This window comes from Tupaia chinensis, unplaced genomic scaffold (assembly GCF_000334495.1).
Source record: "Tupaia chinensis unplaced genomic scaffold, TupChi_1.0 Scaffold000066_1, whole genome shotgun sequence".
NCBI classification, from domain to species: domain Eukaryota; kingdom Metazoa; phylum Chordata; class Mammalia; order Scandentia; family Tupaiidae; genus Tupaia; species Tupaia belangeri.
Genome location: NW_006159525.1, coordinates 522,611 through 534,124, shown reverse-complemented (window position 1 = coordinate 534,124; position 11,514 = coordinate 522,611). Strand labels below are relative to the sequence as shown.

The 11,514-nt window shown below is 47.8% G+C and overlaps 1 protein-coding gene across 1 annotated transcript in view; it reads left to right on the top strand.

The window, feature by feature from the left end:
* Nucleotides 1–6,766, top strand: part of ZNF831 (zinc finger protein 831) — an 89,987-nt gene extending 83,221 nt beyond the window's left edge. The window contains exons 5-6 of the mRNA XM_027766274.1: nucleotides 1,551–1,705; nucleotides 2,685–6,766. Coding sequence (XP_027622075.1) covers nucleotides 1,551–1,659 — 109 coding nt within the window. The 3' untranslated portion in view covers nucleotides 1,660–1,705; nucleotides 2,685–6,766. The remainder of the gene's footprint in view (nucleotides 1–1,550; nucleotides 1,706–2,684) is intronic.
* The last annotated feature ends 4,748 nt before the right edge of the window (nucleotides 6,767–11,514 follow it).

The following is an 11,514-nucleotide window of genomic DNA, read 5'->3' as shown; positions in this document are numbered from 1 at the left end:
GGCTTTCCCCAGAGGACCGTAAACCGTAAACCGTAAATCGCAGTCATGTCGGCGCCAGACTTGCCGACAGCTAGTTGTCCAGAGCCACAAGTTCAATTCTGAAGGAGAATGACTTCCAGTTCGGAATGCTCTACCCAGACCAGCTGCCATCAACAGCGTGAACAGTTTTACTTCATGCATCCTTTCTCACGAAGCTACCAGAAGTTTTGTGTTAGCAAAGCAAGAGCATTAACAACAGCACAGGCTGTGGAGGTCCAGGAACCAAGAAAGGGGTGAGGAGAAAGGCCACGGTGGTGAAGGGAGGACCCGGAAGCACAGCCGTGTGCCGGGCCACTCGTGCCATGAGGCGGTTTCACGCCGGCTGGTCTAAGGATGTTAAAGGCAACTTTAGACAACCTAGGAGGCTGGGGGATAATTTCAGGAATCAGGTCCATAGAGAACCTAAGCAAACGGAAGAAAGTGCTCTCCTCTCTAGACGCACAGTGTTAGCCAGCAAAGCAGTGCGGTTGAGTCGAGGCGTGTCTGTGCACAGGAGGAGCCTAGACACCGTAACGGGACACTGAAAGTCCACTGGGAGTTAGGCGAGCATGGCGGGGAGGGGACAAGTGTGCACACCTGTGGGGTGCGGCAAGGGGTGGGGAAGAGGAGCTGGAAGGAGAGCTAGGCCCACCTGTCTGCTGTGGGACGTCATGGGCGAGGCGCCACACTGGCAATGAAAGATCAGGAAGTAGCACTGAGTGCTTATTGCTGGGCAGGAAGGAGGAATAGCAAGAACGTTCCCCGGGGAAGAGGGGGCTCGCTGGGCGGGCAGGAGGCGCTGTCTTCCTTAGTAAGAAGTTTGACTTTTCAAACTCAGTGCACGCATGACTTCAATCAGAATAAAAGCAAGTTTAACAGTGGGTCCTAATGCTGCTTCTGACACCCGGTGGCCTGCAATGCTTTCGGGACCTCGCCTCACGATGTGGCCCACTCTCGGAGGTTCTGTGGTCCTTGTGGTCTGCACCCCAGGCTGCCACGGGAAGTGGAGAGAGCAAACTGAGGGGTGAGGGAAAGACAGCGGAGGGAGGCGGACTCATGGGCACTTTCAGGGTCCTTTGCTTCCTGCCCGCCACGGCCACAGTGATGACCCCCGGCAGGCAGTCACGCAGAAGGGGCTGGCTCTCGGTGCCCATTCTACAAGGTCTAGAGCGAATTGTCTCCTCTGTCACCCGGTTGGCCGGAGAATTTAAACTGGTCTAGAAGTAACCTAAACAGGTCTGGCCAGGAGAATGACTCCAGTGAAAAGAAAATCACATGAAAGATTTTAAACACATGCAATTTAGGTTTTTTTCTACTTTGGACATTGGTTTTGCTATCTCTTTCTGTAGCAGAGGGGAGATGTTTTATTCATCCAGGCGTGAACTGGCTGGAGGTAAAATCAAGCTCTCTTGCGCTCCATTCGAGGGGAAAGCTCCTGAGCTCAGGGGTGTCCCAAGACATGGACAAGCTCCTGGGAAGTTGCTCTGCTGAGTTTATAATTCCAGACGTGCATAACATGCCGCCCCTTTCAGGTCCAAGTCCACTGGGAGAGCCCCCTGGTGCCACCTCGGAATTGGCTCTTGGCAGTGGGAATGCCAAGAAGGACAACGGCTGCAGAGCAGCCTCAGGAACCTCTCCTAGGACAAGCTCACGGACTGTCAGGGACACGGAAGAAGGGACCGTGAAGGTGAGAGCTGTGCTTTTGAGCCGTCCGACCTTCCTGTGCCCCGGCTTCCAGCTCACCTTTCTCGCTCTTTCTGTCCCATGTGGATGATCACCCACTGGAGATCGTAACAGGAAAGGCCCAGTAAACAAATGCCTTCACACATTCTGCACTGCAGGAGTGGGACTTTGTGAAACCATTGGGATGCTTTCTGATGGTTTATTCTACTCCTAAGGATGGGGCCAGCAGGTGGCGTGGTGGGTACCGGGCTGGATCCCACATGGCTGCCCTTGTGGCTCATGTCTCAGACCCAGCGTCCTGGAAAACACACCAGGCAAGTGTACATACATGACCAAAATCCCGAGAGAAGAGTGAAGGAGAAGGGACTGTAACATGGCCATCCCCCTGGGGCGTGATTTCTCACTTTCTCTCTCCCTCTCTTTCTCCAGCAAACGCACACACCTGATAGTAAAAGAATCTTTAAAAAAATAATCTGAAGTATGTTATGGATTCACCTGACAGGGTAGAGAAGGAAGCTGCCTACTTTAGACGTCACGGTGACATGGCATCTTCCCCAGACAGATGGCAGGGCTGCCTGTTCAGCACCACGGAAGTACTGATCCAGGCCATGGTTGGAAAGTTCTGGTCTGGGACAGACTTTCATACACAGTACTAGAAACTGGTACATCTGCTCCGTGAGCAGCTACTCAGAATAGGAAGCCCAGGACTGGCTGGATAATTGAGCGATTTTGTTTTTAACAAAGTCAGATAGAAACACGTAGCAATCTCAGCGACCTCTTTGTATCGGTCAGGAGATTGAGTGGAGTTAATGCACCAATTAGTTATTAATGGAAGCTCATGAGAGCATCACATTGGTGCTCACGCTCAGTGCAGAACCGTCAGGACCTCGTTCTCATTGAGGACCACGTCTCTGAACACCGCTTTTTTGGTACCAATTAACCTCTGCTCCTTCCTGTTTCTTTTCCTTTGCACTTTGTTGCAGGAAACTTCTCCATCTACCGGTGAGGGGGGTGACTGTTCTCCTTGCTACGCTGCTGCTGCCAGGTCAGGACTATCCCCGCCATCCGACACCTGCTTCACAGGGGCCATCGCCAGCCTTCCACCCCACAGCGAAGGTCTCTGTGTTGGATCAGTGGAGGCTGAGGGGCTGCCCTCCCGGGATCAAGTCCCGGTAGATCCCAAACCGAGCATTTTCTCACATGCTCAAGAGCCTTCTTCCTTTGGCTTCAAAGGAACTTTTCCCCACAATGAAATCACTACCTCTGCAGCTGCTGTGCGCACTTCTGTGGGGCCACGAGCAGGCCACCCGGCCCTGGGAATGCATATTGAAAAGCCACAAGACCACATGCGGGCTGCAGAAGAGTCCCTGGCACACAGCTCTCCAGACAGAAAAGCTACTGCAGAGGGTACATCACAGGCACTGTTGCCAGGAACACCTTTATCTGGACAAAGAGTTTCAAGTCCAAGTCCATTGGGGTCAACTGGAAAAGCTCATCTTGAAATATCAGTTTCACAACCAAATGCAACGAGCTCACACCAAGAGGAAGAGAGACACGAGGCATTTCTTCCTCCCAGGGGCTCACATGGTTGTGGGGAGACAGCCATCTCTTGTGCCCTGTTGGGAAACAGCAGCGGGGAATGTCAGGTATCTGGGTTAACCATTCTGAAGGATAGTGTGGTTTCTTCCAACCCAGGGCAGCCCACAGAAATTCCTGAAGCTACATCTAGATCCATCAAGAAGAGGAGTTTGGAAGGAATGAGGAATCAGAATCGGGTGGCTTTCAGTGACACCAGCAGTGATGATGAAGACCGATTAGTCATTGAGATATGATTTTCCGAAGAGAGACCGATGCCCAAGATGTTTCCCCAGGAAATGGCATCATGCCTGCAGGAGGACCAACCCTGTGTACGTATTAGGACAGCCATCTGGGTCCTTTCCAAGCCAATTCCAACCAACTCTAAACCTCCAACTCGACACCCCCTCCCCAGCTCCCCTGAGCACACCTTGCTCTTGTTGACATGGTGGCCGCTGGGGCAAAGGTGGCAAGGTCCAAGAAGGCTCAGCATACGCAATGGCCAGGTCGTGCCTCCCACGGTGTCCCGTGCCACTCCCCTCAGGACTCACTCCAATGTACTGGCATGAGCGAAGAGCACCACGACCCACACGTGGGTGGAAAAGCGGCCCCAGAGTCCAGGCGGCTTTCCTCCGTTAGTGAGCTGAGGGCTTTGTCTGAGGCGGCGAGCACTCTCAGGATAACTGGGGTAGCTCGAGAAAGAGATGGGTGTGAGCCGGGCATCGAGACACTTCTGCTCATGCTGGTGACAGCGTTCGGGTTCCATTGAGAACCCCAAGTGTGGAGGGAGTTTTCACCTTCTCAGTGGAAGTCGTAAACATACTCTGAATGCATGCAGGCCAAGAGGTGTCAACTGTTAAACGTCGCACGGTGGCAGTGTTCCTTCCGGGGCCGATGCCACCAGCACGCGCTCTCCCTGCCTGCCCGTGCCTTTCCTGTTGGGACCTCTGCAAAGGTGTTTCTAGTCTTGCCAAGGGATGTTGTGCTAAACGTGAACAGAGCAGTCTCTGTACTGAGTCTTTTTTTTTTTTTTTTGAGGGGGGAAAATTCACTTATTTTCCTCTGATTCTTTTTGTCATATTGTGCTCTGAGCAATTCAATTAGAGGGTGACATTTTAGGAATCTGTACAGCTTAAACTGATGCCTGCTCATCGTGACGGGAGCCTTTTAGATTCCTCCAGAAGCTTCAAGGATACAAACCTAATTGGAATTTTGACGCTGTTTTACATCTCAGTAATTTTATTTTGGGGGCTTAGTATTACTTTGCTGTCAAATTAACTCAGCTGTTGCATTGTGCAAGTCAGAACAGCGCAGATAAAATTCCCCAGCGTCCTGAGCCAGTGTACCTGTGCCCAGGGACCAGGCAGGTCAGGTCAGCCGGCCCAGCCAGCAAAGCCTCAGTTGGGCTGCCTTCTTCTTCCTCCCCTTAATGGGCGAGGACAGACTTAAGGGGGTTCACGTTGCTGCATTTCAATAGCGTTTTATACTTGCTTTTGGTATGATTTTGTACAATTTGAAGTTTACAGCTCACTAGTTCATCGGCCTCACTTTGGCCTAATGCTGTCTATATGACATCTTGTCCTTCAAAGGCCAGGCAGGGATGCAGACATCTCACACACGTGAGTGTACTTTATGAAGTCCTTTCCTGTGACTCGGTGTGGTCAAACTTCAAGTATCTGCCCGAGAATTTTCCAGCGTTGGTCTCGTTCACAGAACATCACGCAAGACCAGACTGTGCTGTGTGGCACGCCTCTGTGGCCCTTCTCTGTGTGCTCAGAGATAACCCAGCGGTGGCCGGCCCAGCCGAGAAAGACGTCAGGACCTCGCTTAATGCCCTTCGTAGACCAGTGAGATGGTGACTACCAAAACTTTCGAATTGCCCCTGCCACTGTTATGAGAGAGGCAGGGTCAGGAAAGTGGCCGGGCCCTGGAAGAAGAGAGGTGGAGGCCCCAGCTTGGATTTCAGCGGGGGAGTCTTGAAGACGCCCTGTTACCTGTTTCCCAATCGAGCTGAGTGTGTCTCCAGGTTCCAGCCCTTGCAAATGGGTGATGGAGAAGTGCCCTCCCTGCAGCCGTGGGCTTGGCGGCTGGAAGTCACCCCCCAGGCTGCCGCTGCACCTGCGGTCCTGCAAGCAAGAGGCCGCGGGCCACGAGGCGCTGAAGCAGTCTCCTCTAGTCATGGCTGTGACGTGCGCGAGCTCAGGGAAATTCCTAGTATTTTTTTTTTTTTCCTGAGTTCCAGATTTTTGGGTGTAATCACCCGGTTTATAAATGTTGGCTTAAACTGTAAAACAAAAAGCAGAAAGAGAGCATTGCTGTTTGAGCGGAAGGAAGCTTAGCTTAGAACTAAACTGGGACGCACTGTTTGTGGGGAGAAAACTGCCTTCCAGATGGAGCCTTCTTTCCGGGCAGCTGCTGAGGCGGTAGTGGGCCACTGGACCTGAATTTGCAAGTCATTCCTCCAATGGCGCTGACCTGGGACGCAGGCGAGGCTCTGACCCATCGTCCCCCGGCTCAAATCCAGCGGAATGCTGGCCCCTGCTCTTTAACTCCCTGGGTCTCTTACAAAGTGGAGCCAGTCACCAAGTCACCTTGCGGGGGCTAGCCCTTTAGCGGTGGGGAGCGATGTTTACAAGTACACCTAACTTAATGTCAACTTGAGTTTGTGAAAAGCTGTATTTCAATGGATTTTTAAAATTCAGAATGATTTTGAATGACCTGCGGGGAGCTGGCTATTGAAAAGCATCCTAAGGTTTTTTGTAAGAAAGAGTCCTTTTGTAAGTCAACAAACAATCTCTGATTTATGCGTCTTAATTTTTCCATGGGTTTTCTCAAAGCGAAATGCAATCACAGGACTATCTTTTAAGGGTCTGTAACCCAGTCTGGGTTACTGAAAATCACCTTTAGTATCAGCACTTGATAACTACGGCCATGTTGCACTTTACAAGTGTGCACTGCGTGTGGTAAGGGACAGCACCTTTATTACGGAGTGAAGCAAATGGACTTAAAGATCAGGGATTTCCGTCCCCCCCTAGTGCTGATATTCTATTGCACCTTCAGGTAAGGATCTTCACCAATCGGTGCCTCAGTTTCTTCCACAGAAAATAGCTCTGGGGATGCTGGCAGGGACTGGGGGAAGGACGCCTCGACCCCCTCGCTGTGCTCTCAGGGCAAAGTGCGCACAGTTATGGCTCGTGCTGCTCAGACCTCACCACCAGGATCGCTTCTCCAGCCGTCCAGGTGACGTGTGGAGGAAGGAGGCTTCACCCTCCTGTGGCAGTCTACACTGTCAACAGACTCTTCAAGTCACATGGTTTATGATGACAACCTGAATCCTCCTTGGGCAAGGCGCGATGAGGAACAGCTCACCCCCTCCCTGCGCCCTGTCAAGTGTTACCCTTGAGGTTCTGGATGAAGCTTACTCCCGTAGGTCGATACCTGGCAAGGACCAGGAGAGCCTGGGGCTCATGTCAAGGAAAAAAAAAAAAAAAAAAAAAAAAAAAAAAAAAAAAAAAAAAAAAAAAAAAAAGATGGGAGAGGGTGTCTCTAAATTCCAATGGAAACATTTGTGATGATGCACTGGGTGGCCAAGAGCAATTTAGATTCTCCTTTCTAAAATCCCCCTTTCAAAACCAAGATTGGAAGAAGAACCTTGCGAAAGTGCTTTGTGACACAGTCCTTGGCATGAAAGAGAAACGATTTGCAGTCTCATGCCAAGAAGTATTCCCTTGCATTTACATTCATTACTTAGAATGACCACATTATTCCTTTTTTTCCTCTAGCATAGAAATTTGCATTTTGCACAAATTTGCCTGGTGCAGCAGAGTTTTATAGTTATGGAAGCTGTCATCATTACCGGAATGTGCTGCTGCTCAATTCCCCAGACATCACTTAATACGGAGAGAGGAAAGGACCTGCCCGACGCTGTGGGCGAGCGTATTTCTACCTTTACAGCAAAGGAGGGCTTGTGGACTTTTCTTCTCTTCAGTTGTTATTCCCCAAATTCATGTGAGGGAGACCCTTTGGCTTTTGAAACACTACATCTGGATATTTAAGCACAATTTCTCACCCTTGGCTTTCAGGACTCATTGAAAATAGAGGTCAGGACCTGGAAAGTCTTGTGTGCTGGGTCTCGGCCTGCATAGTTCATTGCGCCCATGCTTGGTACTTACGTGGGAATAGGCATAATTCTGCTGGGAGAAGTCTCGGTGCACTGAGTACCCCTGGGAGAGAGAGCTGGGAAGCCACGAGCCTGTGCCACTCAGAGCCCTGGAGGATGACTCACCATCTTCCATGTGCATTCGACTGTCTAGGACTTACCACTTTTTTCGAGTGTTCGTAATCAGGGAAGAGACTGGCTTCTTGGTTGTTTGTTGAACCTTATCTCCTTCTTTATATGGTTAAATTATTTTGTTTTGATAAAAATAAAACTTCAAATGAAAATGTCTTGTGTGACTTGTTAACATTTTAACCAAACCACCACAAGCAATACCCTGTATGAATTAGGCCTCTGATTTCTCCCAGCTAGTTTACCAGATGCCCTGTCTGCCATATTGGTGTCTTAGTCCACTCAACAGAAGGATTCTATGATGGCCGATGAATACGTTTCCTTGTGCTGTTTCCTACTCACTCATGTCTTGTTTGTCATTATCTGCCACATTTTATAGTTTGATAGTTAAAAATGGGTTTAAGCCTGTTAAATATAGCTAAATTTTCAAGCCACATGAGGGCACTATCCACAGTGCAATAACCCAAAACTTTCCCCCTCAGACTTGGTGTTTCTTGGATATTTACTATTATTCATTAGCAGAGAAAACATCCTTAAATCAAAATTATATTTCCTTATGAAGATTCATGGACTCTTCACAAAAATAAGTAGACTGACTTTATAGTCCAACATAATCTTTCCTTTTTTAAAAAAAGAATTTCTGTAGGATACATGTGCTCACTGAAGAGAGGAAGTGAGAAAGTACTCCCTGGGTGGGGTGGGGGTAGTCAGGCCTCAATCCCGACTCCTCCATTTCCTCTTGGGATTTTGAGTATGCAATATAAGTATGTGCCTAGCGTGTTTTTCAGCTGCCAGGTCTGGGACGTGAACTGGAAAGGTGGCTATGTGGAACCAGCCACCTTACCCACCAGGATACCAGCTGCCCCTAACATAATCTTCTTCTTTGTAGAATTGTTTATAAAGCCACTTGAAGTCAGTGGAGGGCACAATGCATCGGGAGAAAGAGTAGAATGTGGATGTGGAAGGAATATGGAATATAGAAAGAAACATGCATTCATTGACAACTTCTCATACTCCCCCCAACTCATTAAACTGTAATATTAGTAAAATAATTCATTATTTCCAAACTCCAATCCTTTGAGAACTATCTTAATGCTTTTAGTCATACGTGTCAACCTGCCATATGTGGATATATTATTTCCTTAACACCGTTCTTTGAGTCAGCTCTGTCTTTAAAAAGTGGTATTACTCTAATAAATAATATCTGTGAAATCTCAAGTTTAATTTGCTCACTGCTATGCGTTAAAGTATAATAAAGCTATTAAAAGTTGCTTATCCACGTACCACTTAAAAATGGTAGAGGGCTTTAAAAAGCTTATGGAAAAATAGAATTATTCTATTTTAGTTTAAAATTTTTTTGAGATCCATGCATCTTGTCTTTATAATATGCATTTTCTTTGAACTCTTTAAAGACCTCATCTTCATACCACTTGGGTAGATCCACTGCTCTTGGGAACACATTGAACTAATTTGAAGGCTCCTTGTGTTGAGTTCTCTAGTTAGTCTAGTGTAGTCTACTGTAGTTAGTCTAGTGTAGTTAGTCCAATGTAGTTAGTCCAGTGTAGTTAGTCTAGTGTAGGTAGTCCAGTGTAGTTAGTCCAGTGTACTTAGTCCAGTATAGGTAGTCCAGTGTAGCTAGTCCAGTGTAGCTAGTCTAGTGTACTTAGTCTGCTGTAGTCTAGTGTACTTAGCCAAGTGTAGGTAGTCCAGTGTAGTTAGTTCAGTGTAGCTAGTCTAGTGTAGTTAGTCTACTGTAGTTAGTCTAGTGTAGTTAGTCCAGTGTAGCTAGTCTAGTCTAGTTAGTACAATGTAGTTAGTCTACTGTACTTAGTTTAGTGTAGTTAGTCCAGTGTAGTTAGTCTACTGTACTTAGTCTAGTGTAGTTAGTCCAGTGTAGCTAGTCTAGTATAGTTAGTACAATGTAATTAGTCTAGTGTACTTAGTCCAGTGTACTTAGTTTAGTGTACTTAGTCCAGTGTAGTTAGTCCAGTGTAGTTAGTCCAGTGTAGTTAGTCCAGTGTAGTTAGTCTAGTGTAGTTAGTCCAGTGTAGTTAGTCCAGTGTAGTTAGTCCAGTGTACTTAGTCCAGTGTAGTTAGTCCAGTGTACTTAGTTTAGTGTACTTAGTCCAGTGTAGTTAGTCCAGTGTAGTTAGTCCAGTGTACTTAGTTTAGTGTACTTAGTCCAGTGTAGTTAGTCCAGTGTAGTTAGTCCAATGTAGTTAGTCTAGTGTAGTTAGTCCAGTGTAGTTAGTCCAGTGTACTTAGTCCAGTGTAGTTAGTCCAGTGTACTTAATCCAGTGTAGTTAGTCCAGTGTAGTTAGTCTACTGTACTTAGTCCAGTGTAGTTAGTCCAGTGTAGTTAGTCCAGTATAGTTAGTCCAGTATACTTAGTCCAGTGTAGCTAGTCCAGTGTAGTTAGTCTAGTGTAGTTAGTCTAATGTAGTTAGTCCAGTGTCCTTAGTCTACTGTACTTAGTCTAGTTCTGTTAAGCACAGCCTTGTCCTCAGGTTTTTTTCTCCAAGGGAAAATAAACTGGTGTCCACAAGTAGAACAGTAGGTTTATCAGAAAAATTCCTCCAGGACACTTTCGAGTTGAAGGAGAAACCTTCCAAATCAAAGGAGTATCTCCTCTTTTGGTCTCAAAGAACGACCATATCACACCTTTTCTTGTTGCATAAGTACATGTTTTTGTTTGGTGCTTTGTCTCTCAGTGGGTTGGTGAAGATAATGACGTGCAACAGAATAGTTAGGGATTAGTGTTGAGCCACAGGTGCTGCTCAGCTCTGCCACAGGACCCGCTCCATGCCAGGACATGAACCACAAAGGTGGCTGGTCCCACATGGCCAACTTTGCAGTTCATGTACCAGCAGCTGGATTTGGCTGTACCAACAGCGACAGAGAGCAACTTCAGATTTTCTTCTTGCTGATGGCGTGTTGATCTTTGGGCTGTGAATGCAGGAAGACTCTCTCTGCAGCATCTGGGACCTTCGTCTCCAGCTCTGATGGATGTGTGTCTTTGGTTTCCCAAGCTTTCTGCCAGAAGCAATCCCACACCTTATGATTGACTATCTTGACTGAATCCATCTGTTCAACCCAAAGGTAGGTGAATTGTTTTTCCATACATGAGCAGATGGTTTCCTCTCGGGGACTGATGGTTCTGCACATGTGGCATGTGGGACAGGGGTGGCTGCCTCCTGTGCCCATTGTGTGCTGGAGGGTAACTGAGCTTGGCAGAGGCCTCTAGGCCCCATCGTCACTGAAAGGTAGATAGCTAGGCTTCCTTTTCCTCCATGGTGTGTAGAGCATGAGTTCTAGTTAGACATGTGAGAAGACTTCAGAAAGTTAATAGAAAATGGAATTAAAATGGAGTTTACTTTGCTGCAAAATATTTTGAAACCCATCCATAGTTTCTTCATCATTATGCGTGGATTTTGCACAAATTTTTTTGGAGACCCAATCATATTTGCTCTAAGGAACCCCCCTCTCTTACACATATCCACATGCCTACATGTGTGCATGCATGCATACACACAAAGGGTCCATGGAAGACCTGCTTAAAACATCTTTCTCTTGTTAAAGAGCTAGGGGACTGGGGTCGAGGACCTAGGCGATGAGGCAGCCCAAACAGGTCTCCTTGGAGGCGGGGCCCACAGTGTCTCGGCCTGGTGGTGTGAGCGGCCGAACAGGGCCTGGCTTGCAGCATGCCGCCTCGCACGTGTACAGAGTAAATGACTGGGACGGCTCCCTGGGAATCCAGGGGAAGAGGACTCTAAGTCTTGTGATAAAACCCAACCTCTTTCTTCACGAAGACCCATCTCAATACCAGAGAAGGATGATGGTATTTAGAAGTCTCTGCTCATCAGTTCTAGAATTCCACATTTCCTGGGCCTGACTCCGTGGCGTTCACTCGCCGTCTGCTGGGTGCTGAGGTCAGCGGAGGTACATAGGAT